Below are 26,304 nucleotides of genomic sequence, written 5' to 3'. Positions count from 1 at the left end.
TGCACATGCGCAGATAGGTACTTCTTCCACGCCGGTTGGAACGTCACAAGGGAAGTTACAACCAAACGTGATGGTGGTGTAAGACTGGCACCCGCTCCTCCAATCAATTGCAAGGCCGGAAGGGCAGGCGCCAATGGGTGTACAGGAGCGAGTGGGTGGGCGGGACGGAAGGGGTGTGAAGTTTGGCTGAGAGCCCGAGTGGCTCGGTCGCGCCGATGATGGCGGAGCTCGCTTGGTGACGGCTGGAGCTGTCGGGATTGTGGCCTCGGCCTCTTGTTATTTGCTGTTCGCGTCTCCTCTCCCACGGCGGTCATGTCTGCGCGGTGCCGGCCGTCGGCAGCGGGTGTCGCTGCGGTTTTCTTGCTGAGTCTTTGCTGCATGGCGGCGACCGTAGCCGGCGAGCAAGAAGAGCAGAAAGCGGCCAAAGGGGAGTCGAGAGTCCAGGTAAAGCCGGGGGCCGGGAGGCGGCCTCCGCGGGGAGGGAGGCTCTAGCGCTTGGGTGAAGGGGGAGAGAGAGAGAGAGAGAGAGAGAAAACCCGAGTCCCTCGTTCGTTTAAAGGTGCCGAGGGGACGGTCCAGGTCCAGGTCCAGGCGCCCGGGCCTGTCACCACCTCTAATTAACCCGGAGGATCCGCCTTCAGTTCCTTTTCCGCCTCCCCCAGGGGTCTCCGCAGTGAAAGTCACCTGAGCTTCGGCTTAAACCCGACAAAAGCGTTAAAGCCCTGGATGTCAGGCGGTCACAAAGTTAACTGTAAACTTCCTGCTTGGCGGCCGTTCATAAAACACCGACAGACAGCGACTTAATATTTTAGCCCAGGATGATAACGACACGGTGCCGGCATGTTGGAGAGAAATAGAGTTCACTCAATTCATATTTTATAGGTTTCTGAAATGATCAGTCATGAAGCTGGATGCAAATGTTTTAACCTAAATACTTGTCTTAGGCATTTTCAATATTACAGCCAAATGCTCCTGAAGAAAAGTCAAATCAGCCCTGTGATTAGGGTGCACTCTATTAAAGTACCTTCTATGATTCCACTAAAATTACATGGAAAGTAATTTCAATTTTTACCCCCAGAGTAGTGACTATGGGTATGAAGCAAAGCAGTTGTGGCTGAATCAACTGCTTCAAAAAGGAGCTGGATAAAATATTGGATAACATAGTGAGATGAACAAATACATCACAGGTGGTCTTATGTTTTTGCCTGGATAGAAACAGGCCAAGGTGGAATAGTGGCTGTGAAAATGTGCAACCAGCCAGATACTTATTAGATGATTTTCTGCAGTTAATTTTTTAAAAAGTGAACTTGGCAGTAAAGCTGTAGATATCGTACCTCTGAACTAGAGTTCCTTAATGGTATTTTAACAAGGATGTGGAAACATCTTTATCACTGCTTGGTGAGTAAGAAATTTTGCAAAACTCTTAAATTGTCATTGAGCAAAAAGTTGAATTTGCTAATTTGATCCAGATAGGTGCTGTTAAGTTGTGTAATTATTGCAAGTTTTTTTTGAGTAATCTGGAGTTGCAGCTAATCTGTTTTATTTAATACTGTCCTGGCAGGTATTCCTTGGGTTTTGGCATGGCTGAGCTTGCTGTGCAGCACTCTGAAAAACGGATGTCCTCGGCAATGTTAAGTTTGCGTTGATGTCACAGGATCTTTCTGCAAGAAGGAAACTGCAAGAAGGAAACTGTTCCCTTTACCCATAGTACAGTGGGGTGTTAATGGGGTTGAGTTTTCTTTAACTTTCTATGCTGGAGCATTGAGTCCTTTCAAAGAAGTTTGACCACCTAGTAGATTTGTTTTTTGGCTACATAGTTTGGATTGTAAAGGGGTGTGTGTGTGGATTTGTAGCCCAAAGCTATTGGAGGCTTGTATAGTTCCACGGCTTGAGTACATTTCCTGAGTGTACTACCTGAAGTAAATTGCTGTTTTTCTTATCTCCTTAGGTTCAGGATGTTTAAATATGTGATCTTAATTTGGTATTGTTTCACTGTTTGAATAAATTATGATTTTAAAATGCAGTGACTGTTATGTAGGTAAATGTGGCAGGCATCTTCCATACAGCAAGATCCTACAAACAGCAATAAGATGAATGACTAGTTAATCTGTTTTTGGTGGTATGAATTGAGGGAGAAATGTTGGCCAGGACCCTGGGGAACTACTTGCTCTTCAAATAGCTGTAGGATCTAAAACATCCAGCTGAACTACCATGACAGCTTAGAACGAGGCCATTTGGCCCAATGTGCCTGTGCCGGCTCCTTAAGAGTTATCTAATTAGTCCTACTGCCCTATTCTTTCCCCATGGCCTTACACTTTGGTCCAAAAGGTGGCACCTCCAACAGTGCATCATTCCATCAGTATGACACTGAGTGGGTCTTTGAGTGCAGTTTGAATCCACAGCCTTCTGACTCAGATTGTGGTTTGAAGCCCCACTGTGTGATTTGTGAACTACCAGCTGAGCTAAGGTGACACCAGGTCAAAGCTAGGTTTCAGATGAAAGGATAATGTCACTGCAGTACACCACTCAGTTCCACATAGTTTTTAATTAAATCTTTTATGTTCTGAAAATTATTCATGGCCTAAATTACATAGTATTTTAAATTTGTTCTTGGGATGTTGGTCACATTGGAAAGACTGCATTTTTTTTTTGCCCATTTGTCGAAACTTAACACTATACCAATGCACTAACACACTCAGACCAGTATCACAAAGGGAAAAGTTTTACTTTAATTGACTTGTATACAAGGGAAGCTGTACTCTGAACAATGGTCAGAATAACCTCTTCACTGAACAAAGGAAACAGTTCACATTTATACAGTTTAATTAGCAATGTCCACCTGTCATAGAATATGGGCGTACATGTACATTCTTTATTGGTTCAGGTAGTTGGTCAATCAAGTAGTGAGCCTGCCCCCTCTGGACGTCCATAGCTCATTCCTGTTTTGGCACGTAGGCCTCGTAGGCCCGAGCACATTACCCTCCCTACACTCTAAAGCTGGTTATCAGTAGGGCTGAAGTCAGTCTCAAGGCCACATGGCCTCAAGAAACTGTATTCTCATTATATTTTATAGTCAGCAATACCCTTATCTGCTCGGGGGGGCCAGACGGTACTAAGCACCTGCACAGCCAACTTAATTATCAACATACCAAGGCTTAAACGTAATTGTCTTTGTGTGTGTGTGTGCTGTAGCTACCCCATTATTGGAGCCAAGCAGTTAACATGGTCAAATATCCATCATGCATTTCTTCTTTACTATGGTCAAGTAACTGTTCATTCATTTCTACACATTCCTAGTTCTCCTGTGATGGTGGTGATGGGCCTTCTTGAACCATTGTAGTCCTTTTGGTAATTGTGCACCTACAGTGGTTTCAGGTAGACAATTCTGGAATATTGACCCAGCAAAGATGAAAGAACAGTGATTTATATGTGAGGACGATGTGTGACTTGGGAGTTAATGCTCTCATGACATTTTTGCTCTTGTCCATCTCGGTAGTAGAGGTTGTGGTGCAGTGGAAGTAAGCTTGTTGAGTTGCTGGGGTGTAACCTGTAGATTGTACAATGCACCAGCGGTGGGGGAATAGTGAGTCCAATAGTAGGGGTACTGATGAAACAGACTGCTGTAGATGATGAAGTGCGGGTTAGGAGGTGAGCCACTTGGTGCAGAGTACCCGGCCTCTACCCTACTCTTGTAGGTCACTAATGTTGATATAGTTGATCCAGTTAAGTTTCTGGTCATTGTTAACTTCCAAGAGGTTAATGATGGGGGAACTGGTGATATTGTTGTTGTTGAAGACTAGGGTGAGGTGGCTGGGTTTTTTCTCGTTGAAAATGGTCATTGCCTGGCAATTAGGCTGACTGTTAGGTAATATTTGTACCACCTAAGTCTGGATGTTGGCTGGCAAGGGCTGCTTCATTATCGAAGGAGTTGTAAAAGGGGCTGAACACAGTGTAATCATTACAAAACAGCTCAACTTCTGATGTTATGATGAGAGAAGATAATTGATGAAATAATTGAAGATGGTTGAGCCCAGGGTGCTGCCCTGAGGAATTCCTGCATCACTGCCCTCAGACTGCAGTGATTGGCCTTCAGAAACCATGGCCATTTTCCTGTGTCACATATTACTCAATCCACTGGGGGGTTTTCCCCTTGGCACCCACTGACACTTTTTTTTTCTAGGGCTCCTTGATGCCATACTCAGTCGAATGCTGTGTTGATGTTGAGGACAGCTGGTCTCACCGTGTCTCTGGTATTTGCCTCATGTCCATTTTTGGATCAAGACTGACTAGTAATGAAGCCAGGTGGTTCTGATGAAACCTAAATGGAGCTTCAGTGAGCAGTTTATTGGAGAGAAGGTGTTGCTTGATGAAGTGGAGATGCCGGTGATGGACTGGGGTGGACAAATGTAAGGAATCTTACAACACCAGGTTATAGTCCAACAGTTTTATTTGAAAATCACAAGCTTTCGGAGATTATCTCCTTCGTCATTCACTCACTCACCTGACGAAGGAGATAATCTCCGAAAGCTTGTGATTTTCAAATAAAACTGTTGGACTATAACCTGGTGTTGTAAGATTCCTTACATTTGCTTGATGAAGTTATTGACAGGAGCACTCGGCTCCTAGATAACATTTTAATTTTTTCTCTGCGCCCCCCCCCCCCCCCCCCCCCCTGCCAATATACTTTACTGAGATCCTAGTGACAGGCTACAGAACTACAGTGGAGCCTGGCAAAGTTTCCAGGGACTGGCATCCTGAGGGACAAGCTGTTTTGCTGCCTTTAATAAAATGCATGTTCTTGTGATGCTGACCTGGTATTCCATTTTATCTGTTAATTGCCAGTCATGGTTTATTCATTTAAGTATTGGTGGCACTGTGACTCTCCTAGTAACTCTAGGCACCTGTTGAATGTTGGTATTCCTACCATTCTGTGTTGTCAAGGCGATAATGGCAGAAAGGATGTGACCCATGACATCGCTCCATCATTACCACTTCATTTATATACAGCCGAATTGCCTAACTAACACCACCATGGGGAGTAGAGTCAACGCAGTGGCGAAACCAGGGATTGGCAATAATTGTCACCCAGATAACTCGAAGAAATAGATTTTAAAAAAATTTAGTTGAATGTTATGATCTGGATTGCACTGCCTGAAGGGATGGTGGAAGCAGATTCAATAGTAACTTTCAAGGGAATTGGATATACATTTGAAAAGGAAAAATTTGTAGTGCTATGGGGAAAGAGCAGGGGAGCGGGACTAATTGGTTAGCTCTTTCAAAGAGTCGGCAAAGACATGATGGACCGAATGGCCACCCCCTGAGCTGTATGATTCTAAGTATAGCTTTGTCAGAATTTTTTGTCCATTAACTGAATTTCTCACTACCTTTTTATCCTCTTACAGCCAGCACCTACTACTTCACCAAAGCTGCTGCTGTTTTTGCCAGCTGTGCTATGCTACCCCACTCCTGCTGATATGTGTTATATATAGTGCTCCAAATGAAGTCTAACCAGTGATCTGTATGACTACAGCAATACTTTGCTGCTTTTATATTTGAAACTACTTGTGAAAATATGCAATAACCTGACAGCCTTTTGATCACTTTCTGAACAAGAAAACAAACTTTTTTACGCAGCATTGGATAGGTGTGAGAACTGCTCTCGGCCTCCTAAGACCAATGCCAGAAGTGGAGTGGTTGCAGCTGTCCCTCCAATCTTCACTGGGGTCCTTTAGGGGAGGGGAGCACTGGGCTTCTGCTTGGAGCATAGTTTCAGCAGTGGAGCTGAGATCGGGAAACCCACCTGAGTGGAGATCCAGGATGGAGTCTTGTTGCTCCATGACTTTACAAAGTTGCCCCATTCCCTTCCGGCACACTGGTTTGGCAACCTTCACGTTTTCAGTTTAGCGCCTGTCGTGTGAATCCATTCTCAGTTTGTCAGCCAAATGTTGGAAAGAAGCAAGCTGGTATTGTAAAACATGTGGCTGTTTCCTTTTGGAGCCGTGTTAAATAGCATACGAACCCAGCAAACTGGGTCCTGCTGATGGTAGTTTAGATTGAAAGGAAAACTGGGTTGATGCAGAGGCATCGGTGAATCAGTGGATACATTGGCAATAGACAATGTGGGGAGGCAGTTTATGGTGGTACCATGGACCACCTTAAACTACGGACACGTGCAAAAAAAAAAAGACAGCTGGTGCCAGTCCCCTAGGAGTCTAATTCACAGGTTTCACCTGTATATGTTGTTCTAGCTTTCACAAACATGCTGCTAATCTGTTCACAGTATAATGCTTTAATTCTTATAAAACAGTATGTCAACCAATGTACCTTGAGTGTGCTGCAGGAGATCTGCTATAATGTACTTAAAAACATTCAATCCAAACACATCATACTTTATTAAAGATGCCGAACAATTTTATAATGCCAGGTGCTTCTGAGTTGCAGCATGAAACTGATGAGCATATTCAAATCTGCAGTTTCCTAACCAAACAACAATTAAACTGATTGACCTGAGCCTGTTTTTACTTATAACAATTAGATTTTGTGACCTTAAAGGAACATTAGCAGAATTGCATTATATGGAATAGCACTACTTTCCTGCTAAAACAGCATATTATATGACTTCGTATGAGTAAAGCCATGATAAACCCACTAGTCAACATAAGATTTGAAAAACAATCTCGAGTATGCAGGTGAATAAACAATTAAGGATACCTGCAATCTGAGTAATCAATTAAGCTTTTGAGAGAAAAAAAATTATCTTCAGTAACATTAATGTTTCTTTTTAATGCAGAAAATACCATCCCCACATCCTATGGATAATGCTGTAAGCGATGAATCTGTTACCAAAACAAACCTGGGTTTCATACACGCCTTTGTTGCTTCCATATCTGTTATCATCGTTTCTGAACTGGGTGACAAGACATTCTTCATAGCAGCTATTATGGCCATGCGCTACAATCGCCTGACTGTGCTCGTTGGAGCTATGCTGGCTTTGGGATTGATGACCTGCTTGTCAGGTTGGTGACTTAAAACTTTTTAAAAATATATATATTTTCTCCTATTTTTTGCCAGAAATGTATAAATTATTCAGAATTAAGCCAACAAGTGGGATGATGGTTACTGGTATGCAATTCACCATTGATTATGAATTTGATCTGTACACCCAACCTTAAGGCTAGATTATTCACAAGTATTTAGTCTGGTGGCGTTGTTCGCCGACAAAAAGGGGGGAAAAAAGTGTTATCTTCCTGTAACTGTCTGCTGCCTGATTCCCACTCCAGTTCTTGGTCTCACTCCTTCTGTCTGCTTCCATTTGGCCTGATATTTCTCCACATTAATTTTCATCCATGTCATTTATATCCTCCTGAAGTCACTTTCTTAATTCCTCTTAGTTAACCATGCTCCCTATTTTGTCAGTATCTTTTGATATTGTGCTCTCTCTCATCAATTCCTGATCATAAATATATACATTAAAATCTTGTCTGTGTGCAGTCAACTTTTCCCATTATAGATTTTCCACATCGTTCACCTGAGGAAGGAGGTAGCCTCCGAAAGCTTGTGAATTTAAAATAAAATTGCTGGACTATAACTTGGTGTTGTAAAATTGTTTACAAGATTCCATGGACGCAGTGCCACTGCTGGTGGGAGAGTGTAATTATCATATGACCGGTTTAGATAAGCAATTTTCATTATAAATGTGGACAAAGGTATTTATAATGGAAATATTAAAAATGACAATGCATGAATATAAAATGGGGATGGAATTACATCTGCCTTAATCTAATTATCCCCTCTAATCCTACTTCATCCGAAGAATTTGCTTGGTCTTGATGCCACGTGTGCAATACCACTGGATTGACTAGCATATTCTGTATATGTGCAAAGGTTCCAACACTGACCCCTGGGGGACACCACTGTTTACATCTTGCCAGTTCAAAACCACATATTAGCCATTACTCTAATTTCTGTTCTTCATTTATTTTTGCATCTATGCTGATGCATTTTCTAATACCTTGTTTCTTAATGCCATCAACAAGACTTTTATATGGCACCTTAACACATCTTTTGAAAATCCTTATATGCAACATCTTCTACACTTCCTTTATCAATACACTCCACTTTATTCCTCAAAGAATTCTTAAATTCGTTAGATGTGATTTGCCTTTTACAAATTTGCTAATGTCCTTACATAACATCTTAGTGAATATTAATTTTATCTCGTATGGCCTCTAGAAGCTAGTCCATACAGGTAGACTGGATTATAGTTACCTATATTATCCCTTTATCTTTTTTTCTTGAACAAAAGTGTTACGTTGGCAACCCTTGGATCCCCGGCAGCTTCCTTATCCAAGGACCTTTTTTTTTTAAAAAACCTCTGGTCGGAGCCTCTCCTTTTTGTTTCTGTGCCTTCTCTCAGCTTTCTAGAATGGATGTCCAGAGGGCCTGGTGCCTTTTCCACTTCTGAGTTCCACCTTTCAGTACCACTTATCTATAGCTATTTGATATAATTGTTCTGCATCCTTCATTCCACTACCACTCTCTTCTGTGAAAATGAAGGGAAAGTACTCTTTTTAGTATGCCATTTCTTCATCCTACATGAGATTTCCTTTTGTGTCCAAATCAGCTCTACCCTTTTTTGTTAACTTTTTTTGATTTGTTTACCAAATCATTTGCCATTTCCTTTTGTCACCTGCCATTCTTTTTTCATATGCTCTTAATCAATGTAATCTTTTTTGCTTCCCCTTTATTTTTTGTACTCTGATTTTATCTTGTTGCTTTAAATTTGTCATTTGCTGCTTTAAGTTTTATTTTATTTTTAGTTTCCCAACTCATCCAAGGAGCTTCAATTTTTCCTGCACCCTTTACTACTTGTGCGAATACTCTAGTTTGTACCCTAATGTCCTGGTTGAAAGTTTTCCACTGTTTATCCACTGTCATTTCTGTACTAGTTCTGTTTTTTTCTTAAAATGTGTTTTCTTTTCCAGCCAAGGGCCTTTGAGAGTTCCTCATTTCAATTATTACATTGAGCCTAATTATATTGCTGTTTTCCAGATGTTCCCTTGCCCTTTGATTACTGACTTGTCGCTCTTCATTTCCTAGCATAAACATACTGATCTAGGAAGCAGTCAGAGACAAATTGTTGAATCCCCTTCCCCTACGTTACTTTTACCCCTATCAACCTTTTGGGTATTATTTATTACCCATTATTATGGCTGCTGTTTCTGCATTTTTCTATTATTTGTCTATATCTCTTCCTCTATCTCCTTTCCACTGTTTGGTCTTTAATAGACTCCCAATAGTGTAACAGCTCCTTTATTCTCCAACGTTAACCAATTGCATTCAGCTGGTTCACCATTCCCTCCATCATCCTTGAAATCTTGTGCTATAATACTATTTTTTTTGGAGACAGTCTCTGGATGGACTTTGGCCTCCTGTACCACTTGAACGTGAATTGTGGTGTATGTAACATTAGCTGGCCATCAGAATCTGCTCCTCTTAACCTGATAATCAGCACTGATGTAAACTGCAGTATTTCTGCCAGGGTCCGCTTTTGGCTGTTAAATCTGAATTGATGCATTTATGTATTTTAAGGACTGGACATGAATCGCACCACATTCAGCAGAAATCACTTTTCACTTTGCACAGCTCCCACTCGGTGCACATTTATAAACTAGCTTGTCAACTAATTGTCACAAAATCCACATCAATCACCCAATTATTGGAAGGATCAAAAGTCACAGCGAGTTTCTTCAGTTCAAACTTCCCTGAACAAATCCACATTTCTGTGACACAAAGATCTAAATTTAGACAAATTTGAAGGATACATATTGAAGATACTTTTTTGAAAAAGTCCTGAAGAGTTGTTCACTTAGTTTGATATATTCAGTTCTGCTTTTGGATGTGACCCAAATGATTCTCATCTTCTTAAAGAAGGAGGAGGGAAGAGAGAATTAAAATATCACAGATTTGAAGTAGGGTGGTCTTATGTTTCATTCTTTGTTGCAGTTCTTTTTGGCTATGCTACTACAATTATCCCCCGGAAGTATACATACTATGTATCAACTGCACTGTTTGCAATATTTGGCTTTCGGATGCTTTGGGAAGGCTTGAAGATGAGTCCCGATGAAGGCCAGGAGGAACTGGAAGAAGTGCAAGCCGAAATCAAAAAGAAAGATGAAGATGTACGTATGATTACTGACAGATATAGTACAATACACTCTTAAATCAGATTAGAATGTCAGCAAAGTATTTGCCAGTAACTTTGATTCTCAATCTGAAAATTTCAGCTTTTATTCTAATAAAATGGAGATAGTAGATGGAAATTTTTTTTACTTTAAAAAAGCTGAGCTTTTTCTAATTGCATGAGTGTTTTTCAACATCAGTTGTAAATTTCATGGTAACTAGTGTTTTTGAGTTCAAAAGCTTTCTAAAAATGGACATGAATCATGGGTGAAGATGATGTAAAGTACTTCTTTTGCCTATTTTTGTTCCATGTCCTTATTTCTATAGATGAGCTTTTCAATGAAAGATTTCTATAAAAATAGAGGACACTTAGTTATTCCAGAGTTTCTTGCATGTAACATACTTAATTGTTTAATTTTAAATAATGTTTGACGGCAGATTAGTACAAGTGCAAGTACTTTTGGTTCAGGTCTAACTCTGCCGAAGTCCTATTAACTAAAGATGACATGATACAGTGGAATCTTGAGATTTCTAAAAGATGATGTGTAAAGATGCAGAATAACCAAATACCAATTTTTTTAAAAAAAGGCAACTATTTCAAGTTTCAGGAAGCGGTGAATAGAGGTTTAAAAACAAACTAAAATTGAACAGGGCATATGAAACCTACAGGTATGATTTTTAAAAAATGAGATAAGGAGTGTGAGAGGGGTAGGGAAAGCAAGGAGGGAGTACATGGAGAAAATATTTAAAAAATGAAGCAGTAACATATTTCTACAAATATCAGTAAAGAGAATTGTTATATGTGAGGAGACTCCTGAGAGAAGAGGATAGTGAGCTAGTAGAGGATAAACTAAAATTGGAAGGGATATTTAACAAGTACTTTGCATCAGTGAAGATACTGGGGAAGAGGTAAATCCTGAATTTGTTGAAAGGAAGATGAGTAATATAATTAAAATGGAAGTATTAAGGAAGTTAGTTAAGCTAAAGGAGGTCACCAAGTGCTGAGACCTGATGCGATAAATCCAGTGACCATGAGGGAAGGAATAGCGGAGGCTCTAGAAATTATATTCTAGGGTTCTATTGAGAATGGATGTGTGCTGGAAGAATGGAGAGTGGTCACTGTAATACCCATTTTTCAAAAAGGGAGACGTTTAACTTCTGGGGTAAAGAAAATTTCGGAATCTTTAAAGGTGAAATTACTAAATATGTAGATGAAGAGAAAATAATTAGAAGCAACCAACACTGATTTCAGAATGGAAGATCATGCTCTACAAACCTGACCGACTTTATTGAGGTGGTGACAGATATGATAGACCGTGGAGTCTCTCGGGGTTCTTTTGTGGGGCTGCTTCTGTTCAGTCTACATCAGTGATTTGGATATATGCTAGAGGGAGTGGTGTCAATCTGCAGACAATACTAAAATGAGAGGCATGGTGAATAATTCTGTGGACCAAAGGGTATTGGTAGAATGAGCAAAAAATGGTAGAATTAATTGTCAGGAAGTGTGAAGTGATGCATTTTTTTAAAAAGTGATTATACTTCGGGGGGAAATTGGGTCATGTGGAAGAGCAAAGATAACTGGAGGTTCAGATTCACAAGATGTTAAAAGCAGCAGCTCAGGTGGATTAGGCCATAAAAAAGCTAATAGAATATTGAGTTTTATGGCAAAAATAGAAAATTGAGGGGACCACATAGCCTAATTCTCAATGTGAGTTCACAATTGCCTGGACTTTGTTATGGAAGTCCAAGTTTTGAAAAATTGCACCTTTCATTTCAGGAATCTGTCCTGTGACCTTACATAACCCCATATTAAAGCAACGTCCAAGTTTTTAGGCCACTCGTGTACCGTAAAGCCTCAAGGGCCACAAATAATTAAATCTGTTCCTTTCGATTTGCATATATCTCAACCTAACCTAAATATTCACCCTCTCCACCATCTGAGTACCATGGCTACAGTGTTTACAGTCTGCAGGATGCACTGCAGTAACTTCTTGGACAGCATCTCCCAAACCTGTGATCTCCACCACCCAGAAGGACAAGGGTAACAGGTCCATGGGAACACCATCACACTATTCAGACTTGGACATGTATTGCTGTTCCTTCATTGCCTCAGGGTCAAAATCTTGGAACTCTCTACTTAGCAGCACTGTGGGAAAGTGTAGTGCACTTTCATTACGTGGATTGCAGTGATTGAAAAAGGTCTGTCACCTCAGAGGAACTAGGGATGGGCAATAACTGCTGGCCTTTCTAGTAACGCCCACATCCTCAGAAGGAATATAATGCAGATCTTGGTGTTCTTATTTATTACCATGAGGCAACTGCACTCAACAGCCCTGTCCAAAGCTCCAGGCCTGTAAATTTCAAGTAATTTAAGCATTAGTAGATTTGACTGCATTGCCTGGGCTTCAAGGACTGAATTGTCAAGGATCTGGAGCCACAGATTGGGTCCTCTGCCAAAATACAGAAAGGGCTTCTCAATTCCACTCTGGTGAAAACATAGAAGTGCTCCCATAAGGAATATCTAATTTATTTCAAGGTTGTGGGTGTCAGTGCTGGGAATAGAATGAGATTCCTACTCTTACTTTGCAATAGTACCAAATGTTCCCAGGCCAGTGGTAGCATAACATCATAGAATGGTTACAGCACAGAAGGAGGCCATTCGGCCCATTGAGCCTGTGTCGGCTCTTTGTAAGAGCAATCTAGTTAGACCCATTCCTCCCCTCTTTCCCCATAGCTATGCAATTTTTTTCTCGTGTTTATCCAATTCCTTTTTGAAAGCCATAATTGAATCTGCTTCCACCACACTTTCAGGCAGCGCATTCCAGATCATAACCACTCGCTATGTTAAAAGAAGTTTTTCCTCATGTCGTCTTTGGTTCTTTCGTCAATCGCCTTAAATCTGCGTCCTCTGGTTCTTGACCCTTCCGACAATGGCAAGGGTTTCTTCATTTACTTTATCATGATTTTGAACACTTCTATCAAATCTCCTCTTAACCACCTTTGCTCTAAGGAGAACAATCCCAGTTTCACCAGTGTATCCACGTAACTGAAGTCCCTCATCCCTGGAACCATTCTAGTAAATCTTTTCTGCACCCTCTTTAAGGCCTTCACATCCTTCCTAAAGTCTGGTGCCCGGAATTGGACACAATACTCCAGCTGTGGCCGAACCAGTGTTTTATAAAGGTTTAACATAACTCCCTTGCCTTTGTACTCTTTGCCTCTATTTATAAAGCCCAGGATCCCAATGCTTTTTTAACCACTTTCTCAACCTGTCCTGCCACCTTCAAAGATTTGTGCACATTTACCCCCAGGTCTTTCTCTTCCTCCACCCCCTTTAGAATTGTACCAATTAGTTTATATTGCCTCTCCCCATTCTTCCTGTCAAAAAGTATCACTTCACACTTCTGAGTTAAATTTCATCTGCCACGTGTCGGCCCATTCCACCAGCCTGTCTGTATCCTCCTGAAGTCTATCACTATCCTCCTCACTGTTCACTACACTTCCAAGTTTTGTGTTATTTGCATATTTTGAAATTGTGCCCTGTACACCCAAGTCATTAATGTATATTTAAAAAAAGCAGTAGGCTTGGAACCGACCTCTGGGGAACACCACTGTATACCTTCCTCAAGTCTGAAAAACAACCATTCACCACTACTGTTTCCTGTCACTTAGCCAATTTTGTATCCATGCTGCCACTGCCCCTTTTATTCCACGGGCTTCTATTTTGCTGACAAGCTTATTATGTGGCATTTTATCAAACGCCTTTTGGAAGTCCATATAGACAACATCAACTGCATTGCCGTCATTAGCCCTCTCTGTTACCTCATCAAAAAACTCAGTCAAGTTAGTTAAATACGATTTGCCTTTAGCAAATCCGTGCTGGCTTTCCTTTATTAATCCACACTTATCCAAGTGACTGTTAATTTTGTCCCGGATTATCGTTTCTAAAAGCTTCCCCACCACCGAGGTTAAACTGACTGGCCTGTAGTTGCTGAATTTATCCCTACATCCTTGTTCAAAGAAAGGGTATAACATTTGGAATTCTCCAGTCCTCTGGCACCCCCCCCCCATATCTAAGGATGTTTGGAAGATTGTGGCCAGCACCTCTGCAATTTCCACCCTTACTTCCCTCGGCAACCTAGGATGCATCCCATCTGGACCGGGTGACTTATCTACTTTAAGTACAGCTAGCCTTTCTAGTACCTCGATCAACTTTCAGCCCATCCAGCATCTCAGCTACCTCCTTATTGTGACTTTGGCAGCATTTCCCTTGGTAAAGACAGGCTGATGAAGACTGCGAGTTGGTCAATTGCAACCCCGATGCATGAGAAATCTACGGTGGAAAGGTGGGAAGTAGTTATATGGTTGTAGAGACTACAATTGACGGTAAAGTTTAAAACATCTAAAAGGCAATAGAGGCAAATGTGGTTGTGGTAATATACCAAGTAATAAGAAATGAGCAGAAGACATTTAAAAATGCAATGGACCTGGTGAGCAGGAGGATTAGGATAATTATTAAAGTAGGCAAATCAAGTTGGAATGTTTCTGATGATCCCTCATCCTTTTGAAGTACCTTGCAGTTTTACAAAAGCAGATTGTCTGCAATCAAAAGTGCTTGAAAATGTATGAAAGTACCTTCCCAGAAGACCCTCAAGTGAAGTAACTACCTTCTCAACTAAATCACACCTACATAATATTCTGGCTTTTGTGCATTGGGATAGTGATTCACTTAATTTTTTCAAAGGGAGAAATTTAATTTTTAAAGTAATTTGTAAATAGCAAACATTCAGATTGTTTTTTGCTATTTCCCACTACATCGATGCATACCTGAGGTACACTTTTTAAAAATATTTCAACTGTAAAATAGGAAGCACTTTTTTAAAGCGAAATGCTGGTTAAAATTTTTCCTGGGTGGAAGTATCCAGCTGATCTTAACTGAGCACGGCTTTACAGCGCTATTGGGATAAATCAGAAGTTTGGTGTGTGAAAGATCTGGCCGGGAATGTCCTCTGAGCTGCTGCTGCTCAGCCATCATATCTTTGCTGAATCTGCGGTGGAAACCACACACCGCACTTCCCTAGATTCTAGTACAGTTCCAGCGGATTGGAAAGTAGCAAATGTAACTCCTCTATTCAAGAAAGGAGGAAGAGAGAAAACAGGGAACTACAGGCCAGTTAGCCTGACATCAGTCGGTAAAATGTTGGAATCCATTATTAAGGAAGTGGTAACAGGGCACTTAGAGCATCATAATATGATTATGCAGAGTCAACATGGTTTTATGAAAGGGAAATAGTGTTTGACAAATTTTAGCTTTTTGAGGATGTAACTAGCAGGGTAGGTAAAGGGGAACCAGCGACCAGTGGATGTAGTATATTTGGATTTTCAAAAGGCATTCGATAAGGTGCCACATAAAAGGTGGTTACACAAGATAAGGGCTCATGGGGTTGGAGGTAACATATTAGCATGGATAGAGGATTTGTTACCGGTCAGAAAACAGAGATAAACGGGTCATTTTCAGGTTGGCGGGCTGTAACTAGTGGAGTACCGCAAGGATCAGTGCTTGGGCCTCCGCTACTTACAATCTATATTAATGACTTCGATGAAGGGACAGAGTATAATGTATCCAAGTTTGCTGACGTTACAAAGCTAGGTGGGAAAGTAAGGTGTGAGTAGGACACAGAGTCTGCAAAGGGATATAGACAAGTTAAGCGAGTGGGAAGATGGAATATAACATGGGGAATTGTGAGGTTATTCACTTTGGTAGGAAGAATAGAAAAACAGAATATTTTTTAAATGGTGAGAAACTAGTAAATATTGATGTTCAGAGAGACATGGGTGTCCTCATACAAGAGACAAAGTTAGCGTGCAGGTACAGCAAGCAATTAGAAAAGCAAATGGCATGTTGGCCTTTATTGCAAGGGGGTTGGAGTACAAGAGTAAGGAAGTCTCACTACAATTGTACAGGGCTTTGTTGAGACCTCACCTGGAGTACTGCATACAGTTTTGGTCTCCTTATCTAAGGAAGGATATACTTGCCTTAGAGATGGTGCACCAGATTAATTCCTGGGATGAGAGTTGTCCTATGAGGAGAGGTTGAGCAGAATGGACCTATACTCTAGAGTTTAGAAGAATGAGGGGTGATCTCATTGAAACATAAGATTCTAAGGGGGCTTGACAGGGTAGATGCTGAGAGGTTGTTTCCCATGGCTGAAGAGTCTAGCACTCGAGGGCATAGTCGCAGGATATGGGGTCAGCTGAGATGAGGAGGCATATCTTCACTTAGTTGTGAATCTTTGGAATTCTCTACCCCAGACGGCGGTGGATGGTGAGTCGTTGAGTATATTCAAGGCTGCGATAGATAGATTTTTGGACTCCACGGAATCAAGGGATATGGGGATCAGGCAGGAAAGTGGAGATGAGGTTGAAGATCAGTCATGGTCTTAATGAATGGCAAAGCAGTCTAGAGGGGCCGTATGGCCTACTCCTGCTCCTGCTCCTATTTCTTATGTTCTGAAGAAGTTACGGTGCCAGTTACGCAGCTTCAAGGAAATTCCCAGCCAGCCTGGTCAAAAGTACCCATAGCAATTACTTCTAATGCTCAATGAATGGAAATTTAACTGATGCCTTGTTTAATCATAAAGGAGTGCTGGACGTGGTGAAAGTCAGAAATGGCACATTGTAGGAACCAGTTTGTTTGAGATTTGAAATGTTTGCATATTTTGCCGATTTGAGTTGATCGAAGCATTGCATTATGGTGTTTCTTTCAATGACCTGCTTTTAGTGCATTAAACTAAAGCATGAAGAACAATTCAGATTTGACGTGCCAATTTCTGTGGTCTGTTTTCTCCTGTTTAATTGCATAGCATGAGCACAATAACTAAAGTAACAAATAAAACTTTTGACTACTTCATGTCTTCCTCATGAAAAGCAGCCCAAAGTATTTTGTACCATTTTAGAGTTAATTAATACCTCCTAATTTCTGATTTGATTAGTCCACTGATTTTAGTTGCACTTTGGAGCCCTGAAAGTACTCTTCCTGAGTTAAATTCATTTTGGGTTTATTGAAACATTTTTTCTCTCTTTACACTAAAGCTTCAGCGATCAAAAGTGGCAAATGGTCCACAGGATATGGAGTCGGGATCATCAACACATCTGCCACAAAAGAGGCGAATGCATTGTATTTCTCCAGTTTTCATTCAGGCATTTACCCTCACCTTTTTGGCAGAGTGGGGAGATCGGTCCCAACTAACTACCATTGTATTAGCTGCTAGGGAGGTGAGTTCTTCAGCTTTTCATTTTCGCTTTAGCTTGGAAAGTTCATTTGATCTAGATTCTTGCGTGTGTTTTTTTTGGAGGGAGGTGAAGAATGGGTTGGATAAAGTTTTGCTTTTCAAGATGAGGGACGTCAGTAAACAGATTTACAACACTGTTCTCACCCAGTTGAAGAGTGAGGACTCAGGTTAGGAATTGAAGTTAGATGTCTAATAAATTTGTATTACTCTGTCCCAAAAATGCAGCAGAGAAGAACACTCTTCAAACTGAACGTGTGATTTGTTTTTACCATCCCATTTTCCACACAAGTGATACTTGTGCGCCTTTATGTGAAGGGAGCCAATGCTAACTTGTCCTGAATTGTAGGGGGTATTTGTGTCATGAATCCCTATTCACTAGGAACTAGATTGAGACTATTCAAATTCATTTCATTAAATTCTTTTATATCAGTGGAGAAAGACATTCAGTCCTTTAATCTGGGCTATCTACACAATCCATGTTCATCAATTTTCTAATAACCAACTGGAAAGTATCCTACTTTGAAGTTTGGCAAATGGAGTCTCATTGGTGTCCAGTTGGCCCCAGGATGATTCATCTAGTGATGGAGATTGGAAGTGTGTTGATCCTCTATGGCAGACTCAGTAATCTGACCCCTGAATCAGGCAGGCCTGCAGTACTTGGAGGTTCAGTTGCTGATTGACCAGCCAGTCCTGGCAAATTGATGGGAGAGGTAGAACTGTTACCAGGGCTTGGAATTCTTCTCACTTGGCTCCATATTATCTTGCAAATCCATGCCTAAGGGTGTAGGGTGGTCCTAGCTGGACAAGCAATAGGATGCTTATCAGTGCCTTGTACTAGTAGCTGTGAGGTTTTAACTGACTGAACTTCAGAAAAATTCTATATGCATTTGGGGATCCCTAAGTCTTGGCACTTGTCAACCTGCTGCTAAGCTCCTTGGTCTTAGATGTGTTCTTATTGGGGGAAGGATGAATGTGCATTCCATAATAGACTGAATTTCTCAGAAGTTTATAATTTGGAGGCTTGAGTATGCTGACTGGTTTGTGCATGTCAGACATCTTGCTGACCAAACAAGAGAATTTTTTTAAAGGATATATCTTTATAGTGCTTGAGTACTTTTCATGGTCTTAGATCAGCTGTATGATCAACCTTGTTTACCTATAGAATCTGAAATTTAAATATTTAAATCTTGTTAACACAACAGTATTTCTATTGTCGCTACATGGAAACTAGGAAATGCCTATGTTCATTAAATCCAATTTGCACATCCTATATGCAATTTTACTAAGTGGGTTGACAATGGAAATTTAGTGTAATTAGCATAAAGTAGGAGAATCTTGAAAGGTGTAAATCTTCAAGTTTAGTTAAGATTTGCTTCACCTCTTTAGGCTAGGCCTGAATTGCTCCAAAGGCCTTTTAAACTGCTGATAAGAATTAGTCCTCAAGGAAAAATGACCTTTTTCAGTCTGCCTTAACATCTGATTTTTAGAATTTCCTTTTTTCTTTGAAAGGTTACTAACGTAAGATTGTATGGTGACTGGACTGACGTATTTTTTTAAATGATTCCTTTGACTCCTAATTTGAAACTTAATACAAGCCAACAAAATGTCTTTAGCAGTAAAACATTTTCACAAAAATATACATGAAGTTCTCCACACATCATCCCCATTCCAAAACACAGATCTTGTATCTACCTGGACCTGTGTGATTGGTGGGTGCAAAAATCTAATCGAAGATATTACCTGCCCTTGCACTTTGACAATTTTTTTTCTTAGCTTTTCTGCCAGTTTCTCTTCTTCCTCTTTCTCTCTCCTCCTCCACCCACCCCCCCCCCCCCCCCCCAACCACACACTTAATTAAAACATTGCTTACTGGGGTATGATTTTAATGTGTGCTGGTGTAATTGTTCCACCTAATCCCTCACCTGAGTGTCATTTTTCATGGGTGATACTAAACATTGAGTGTCTGAGGCTAAAAGGGCATCAAAGCCAAACTTGGTCCTGTCCTTGACTCATGTACGCATTTGTGCACTTCCACCAGACATGGCTGGATAACAATTAGGAGCATGAACCGTAGCTAAGTCCCCCTGCCCCAGGAACATTGGGGTCAATTGTAGTAGCCCTAAGCAGGTCTCGTTGCTGTAACCAGCTGAACCATCGGAGCACCATACAAATTATTTTACAAGATTTTTTTAGTATGTAAAAGATGATTGATTGGGTTCAACTAGAAATATTTAGTATGTTGATTAGCAGCCTAGCTCAGGAATTCAGTGAAATTGTATATTGACGTTCTAATAGGAGGAGATCTTATGGTGCACTTCTTACTGCAGGATCCCTTTGGTGTCGCTGTAGGTGGCACACTAGGCCACTGCCTATGTACTGGATTGGCAGTTATTGGAGGAAGGATGGTTGCCCAAAAAATCTCAGTTAGAACTGGTAAGAATTAAGACAAGTTTTATTTCTTAATAAATATATTTACTGATTAAATTGTCAAAGTAATACATTATACTGGACTGAATTCCTCTCCTTTTCTTGCCATTCTGAGGGAGGTGGGAACTAAATGATGAGCCATAACTGGTCTATGGAAGCCATATCCCATTTGACAAGAGTCATCTTTGGCAAGTACACAGTCTGGACATGTGGCAAAAGCCAAACCAGTGCTCCTGTTGTGAAAAAAACATGAAGGCAGCACAGCGTTTACTAAGTGTGTTAGGCACACAGCCACATTGGTATGTGGTCTAGCATTGACATACTGATTGCCAAAATGTATTCACATTTGTACATAATTTCAAGTAACTTGTCAAAGTGCATTATTGCTCATGACCTAAAAGCAAATGTCTAATCTACCTGAACATGGATCATTTTTTTCCCTGAATCAGTTGCTGAGGGAATATTAAGTGTACAATTTATATAGCAAAGGTGGACCTGACCAGATGGAGCATGTTATCAAAATTTGCTGGTGATATAAAAGTATGGGGTTTGGCAAACAGCGAACACTGAAAGACTTCAGGAGGACATAGACAAGCTAGCAGAATGGGTAGACGGGGATTGGATGCAATTTAATGCAGAGAAGTGTGAGATAATACATTTTGAGAGGAAAAACAAGGAATAAGTATTCACACTCAAGGGAAAAATGCTAAAGGGTATGGATAAATGGAGGCCTAAGGGTACAAATGCATAATTCTTGATAATGTGGGTAGATAAAGTCATTAAGGGCACAATATAAATGGGGGCACAAAGTAAAAGAGCAAAGAAATATATATTTGTACAAAACATTGGTTAGGCCACAGTTAGATTACTGTGCAGTTTTGGTTCCACCATTCTAGAAAGGACTTTAAAGCCATAGAGAGCATTCAATGTAGATTCATCAGGAATGGGAAACTTTTGAGGAACTACTTTCAGTACTGGGACTATTTCTAGTGGAGCAGAGGAGATTGGATAAAGGTTTTTAAAATCAAAGGATTTTGATGGGTTGAATAGAGAAAGAATATTTCCTCTGGTTGAGGAGTCATAATGTGGGGTTATCAATTTAAATTAATCACTGCACAAGTGCCGAGAGATATGGAGAAATTTCTTTATGCAGTGTGTTGAGGCAGAGGAAAAGGTGGATAAATATATGAACCGAACAAGATACAAGTTTATGAAGAGAGCAAGGCAGCGTGATTAGTTTTGGATTGCTTTAGCAAAGAGCCAGCACAGACGTGATGGACTGTATGGCCTCCTTTTGTGCTGTAAACTTCTAATGGTTCTATGTAGATGAAGGGGAAGACCTGCATACTGAACTGCCCATATAAGGAGCAGATGCTCTTATAAGAAAATCATTTATTTTCTCATGAACTAAGCATGTGTGTGATGGGGTTTCTCCTCGTTTCATAGGCAGAAACAGTGATTTGGCAGTTTTATAAATTGTATAATCCAGAGGAAATCTAGATTTGTTAATTTTATAAAATTAACCTTTGATTTAATGATTCTATTTTGTTTTCAGTGACCATCATTGGTGGAATAGTTTTCCTGGCATTTGCACTGTCTGCCTTGTTCATCAGCCCAGACAGTGGGTTTTAACAAGAATGTTTGCAGGAATGACAACCAGCATCACCATTTCCAGCTGTAATTCCTATGTTTATAAATGTACAGTGTAACTGCACACTGCAGAAGACTTGATGTAGACCTGTGCCTCCTGTATAGTTTACATGTATTTTAGATTCTGAAGGTGGTCTTGAGTTTTTCAACCCAAACAACCTCACTATGCTTCATTTGCTGTATAAATATTTCAATAAGTAGGTGCCTTGGCACTTACCACTCAATGTAAACATCAACATTTTGAAAAGCATTTGAGTTTGGAGGTAGCTTTGATGGAGAACGCCACCATTAAAGGAACCCTTTAAATAATGGGAAGCTAAACTAAGTAAATCTTATTACACTCCTCACTCGAAAGCAAATGTTTCTCAGCTATTCCTCTGTTTAGAGCCTCCTTTTGGTTACTTTATTTCATAGACTAACAGTGCATAATCATGTAAAGAATTAGTTGAAAACTTTCTTTGGACCCCCACCCCCAAGGACCGCCGTTTCATTACTTGAAGGGATTATCGTCATCAAACAATGCAAATTTATTAATTCTAGAAGCTTTTGTAGTATTCCTACATGGCTGGTGATGCCTCATTAAATGAACAGATAATATTGGGGTAGCTTTAAAAGAGTAACTGAGTCGTTAGTGACATTTGCCCATAATTATCAGAGAAGGTAGTCATAAATCGATTCTGTTGAGCTCTGAAACATTCCTGGTAATGTAATGAAAGAAAGGACATCACTGAAATTTAGTTCTATTTTATAATTCTAATATCTAGGTTTGAGAGGTGGTGGTTAAAGTGATCAGCATTTAGCTTGTTACTTTTATGTTGATACTGCAAATTAGTGCTGTTCAATTGTTAACATCTGAGCTGCATAGTTTTGTAACAACTACTTTCCACTTTTCCTGTGTGTTTCTGATCAGACCGGGTGTATGTCAGCTGCTAACTTTAAAAAAAAATAAGTGGGGGATCGATCAGGAATACATGTAGTGACTGTTTCTGGTACAGTTAGAATTACAAATGAATTTGTAATTGTGAAGAGCTGCAGAAAGAATGTAAAAAAATACTTTGGTACTGTAATTTGACTTTAAAAGTTCACCCTAGTGATTACAGTGAATGCTAAGTATGTCCCAGGTTGTTGCTGCAACTTTTAGTATTTATTTTAGCTATTAAATTCACATTTACAGGACTTTGCAGTGGAGTCTTGCCTGTTTTCGGTTATGTCCGTAAAACGGAGTGGACTCCTTGGGGTGGAATAGGATAAATGGATGCTTTTATGCATCTTCTCTTCCAAGCTTTGTTCTGAAAGAGATGAGTTTTCTGATTCTGCTAAATAGCAAAAACTCACCATCACTCAATCCATCTGAAAGCAGGAGCAGCCTTGAAAATGTGAATATTAAAATTAATGAATGAGAAGTGGCCGCATGATAGTTACCTTCTGATTTTAGTTAAAATGGTTAACAACTATTAACTTTTTAAGACTAAAATTATCCTTTATCTTGCAAGACAGTTCTACTGTTAAATTGTGTTAACAATAGTAGCAATCATGCAGTCCACTAACCTGTTTATACACTCAGCAAGTATCCAAAATATATTACATGCTTTTAACATGCATATGTTTGGTCAACTGAAGTACCCAGTTCATGCGTGCCTCACTAGCTTTGAGTTGGTTTGTTTTGCTTTGGGGATTTGAAGTGTTAAACTGTTTTTGTATTCACCGTTTTACAGAAATGTAAATAGTGTAAACAGTTACATGTAATGCAATATGCTCTATACTGGAAAGAAATTTTGAAATAATTGCAATTGGAACTGAAAACTAGGATTGCTTTTCTGTTGGAGCTAGACTCCTAGATATTCACTTGCCTGTGGCAATATGAACACTTGTGTCTTGGCAGGTAACTAAGACAATTTTATACTGAGGGAAAAAAAATTCTATTGTATAAAAATCTTGCATATTAGAATAGCCTTAATACACAAGGATTGGGAATTTAGAGCCGTGTTTAACTTGGACTGATGAAAGGACAATGTATCTAATGTTCTTAATGTAAAGGATTATTTGTAAAATGCTGCTTTCTGCACCCCTGGCCTACAAAAGAGAAAAATGCAATGGGGAGGGGAGAGGAATCATTACTTGGAAGCTTGTGCTGTGGTACAGTACGGGAATTGATTCTTTGTAAATGTGGAGGGGAGAATCTTAACATCAGCAAATTTAATTTATGAATTGCAGTTTCAAAGAAAGTACGTTAGAGGATTTGTGCTATAATGTAGTCCTCTAACCCATTCTCCGAATGAGGCTCTGTGCTGGGACCATGATGAATGAATTTACCCCTTGGTGTACTGTCATTGTGAACAACTTTTACCTTTTTAGTTTCAAAAAATGTGGTTTCACTCCAGTACTTCATGACAGCCCTGCAGAAAACAAGCAATGTTTTGATAAAATGTGGAACTTGAATTTCCAGTTACTCTGTTCCTATTCTGATGCAGCTAATGCAGTGTAAATGAAATGGTACTTTTGGTAAGCAAACGGTGGTGCATTTCGGATCTCAGCACAGACAGGGTCTCATTATAAAGTCTGTCCTCATCCATACAGAGTAACTGTGTTATTGCAATAAATGAAGATTGAGGCTTTATTTTTTTTTTAAAACTTGGTTGGAGAATTCTTAGTTTTGTGGTCTTCCAGCCACATGGAGTCTCCACATGTTCTACCACTTAACACTCATACTTTTTAAACACGAGTCAGCTATCGGATTCCTCCTAAAATGACTTGAAACCAAGATCTTGTATAAAAATGATGCATCTGCTTAAAATTGACCTAATCACATATGTCATAATCCTTGTTCTATTTGATTTTTGTTCCTAGTGGTACAGCATACCTGTAACTGCAGGTGCAGTGCTGTCTTCAGTTTTAGCTTTAGCTATTGGGCTGAATGTCTTTTGAGCTCCTAACATTCAACTAAATTAGCTAATGAAAATACACAAGAGTTAGAGTAAATACTTCATTTTCACTATTAGAGTAGTTTATACAATCTGTATACCTAAATATTTTTGTGAACACTGCGGATTGGAAGACCATGCAGAATTAACCATGTTAAAATACAGAATTATAAGAAACTAAGACTAGTATAGATTAGAATTTTACATGGTACTGTTACAAGTGGTTGTTTTATTTAAAGTATAAAAGGCAATATCATTAAAATTTGACATTTTATTTCTAAAATGCATTGAACACTACTTCAACTCTGTCATATTCACGATTTAAGGGAATTAATGTTGGACCATCTTAAGTTTGTATGTTTTCTCCTCACATTGATTTCCAGGTCCAGTTTTTCCCACAGGCTTCCAAGAGTTTGTATTTTGGAGGTTGTTATTGGGTGTATTGTAATAATGTATTTGCGATCTGGTGGCAGACTTGATTTTTTTTAGCACCATGTGCTTAAATCTAGCAAGTATGCAGTAATGAGCTCCCACCTTGTTCAATTCATGAAATTTTATTTGCCTAGTGTTCTATAAATGTTATTTTATATATTTAGCTTAGCTTTAAGTCCTAGTTTTGAGTTTGTTTTTTGGGAATTTTCTTGTGTAGATACTTGTATGCAGTACTACTGAAGACAAACTGTGCTGCTGGGAGAAATCCTCCTGTGTTGGGTTAACTCACAATATAATTGGTCAACATTTGACACAATGCAGCAAAATCTTGATTCCTTTCTTATTGTGTACTGGAGATTTAAATCTGATGTAAAACCCCAAAGTGGTGTAAATAATGAGCTGTGTCTTCAATGGGGAAAGATGCTCTGCACTTACTGTAAACATTTTAGTGTAAGACCAGCAAAATTTAATGTAAATTCTGGCTAGTTTTAAAAAAAGATCTTGCAGGGGAAGTTTCCTCTTTTGTATTTGACACTGATCTGAAAGAGACAAAATGAAACTTGAAAGTAGCTTAATAGTAAAACGCATTGAAATATCAACATAGTATTTCATGGAGTGATTTGGCAGTTATGTTTGTAACAGAAAGAAAGACTTGCATTTATTTAGTGCTTTTTGCAACCTCGATGTCCCAAAGCACTTTACACTTCAAAAGAGCTTCACTGGCTGTAGTCACTGTTGTAATGTAGGAAAAGTGGCAGCCAATTTGTGAACAGCAAGGTCCCACAAACAGCAAAATGATAATGACCAGATAATCTGTTTTAGTGATGTTGGTTGAGGAATAAATATTAGTCAGGACACTGAGGAGAACTCCCCTGCTCTTCGAATAGTGTCATGGGATCTTTACATCCACCTGAGAGGGCAGACATGGCTTCGGTTTAACGTCTCAGCATCTGAGTGCAGCGCTCACTCTGTACTGCACTGAAGTGTCCGCCTAGATTTTATGCTCAAGAGTGGGACTTGAGCCCACGACCTTCTTTGGCGAGAGTGCTACCAACTAAATCACGGCTGATACCAAATTCAGAGTTCCCAATTCAAATTTGCTATCAATGGGCTAGAGGCATTTTCTTGAGAGAAAACTTTGGAGAGTGGTGTCAGCTTAGGGTTATCACCCCCTGGTTAGTTTGATGCCTGACTGCCTTCAGTTAGGACTGTGGGACATTTGAAGAACAGGGAAAGCACTTCTTGGCCTAAAGCTTTTTTGATCTTGCATTCTCTCCTTTCTCAACATTCGATACTTGTTTCAATGGTCATCCCTAGTTTCATATATCTTAACCCCACCCCCTTATGTGAGTTATGCTTGTATGTGTTTCAAAATTAAAATGTGTGCTGTAGTTTTTGAA

General features: G+C 39.8%; 1 protein-coding gene across 1 annotated transcript; it reads left to right on the top strand.

The window, feature by feature from the left end:
• The first annotated feature begins 186 nt into the window (after positions 1-186).
• Positions 187-26,304, top strand: tmem165 (transmembrane protein 165). The gene is made up of 6 exons (XM_067987337.1): positions 187-444; positions 6,791-7,016; positions 10,006-10,181; positions 17,275-17,457; positions 19,802-19,907; positions 21,457-26,304. The coding sequence occupies exons 1-6, from the start codon at positions 313-315 to the stop codon at positions 21,531-21,533; spliced, it is 900 nt and encodes a 299-aa protein (XP_067843438.1). The 5' UTR covers positions 187-312; the 3' UTR covers positions 21,534-26,304.

Source organism: Heptranchias perlo, chromosome 1 (genome assembly GCF_035084215.1).
Source record: "Heptranchias perlo isolate sHepPer1 chromosome 1, sHepPer1.hap1, whole genome shotgun sequence".
Lineage (NCBI taxonomy): Eukaryota > Metazoa > Chordata > Chondrichthyes > Hexanchiformes > Hexanchidae > Heptranchias > Heptranchias perlo.
The sequence above is the reverse complement of the archived record's forward strand: the minus strand, read 5'-3'. Positions and strand labels throughout refer to the sequence as shown.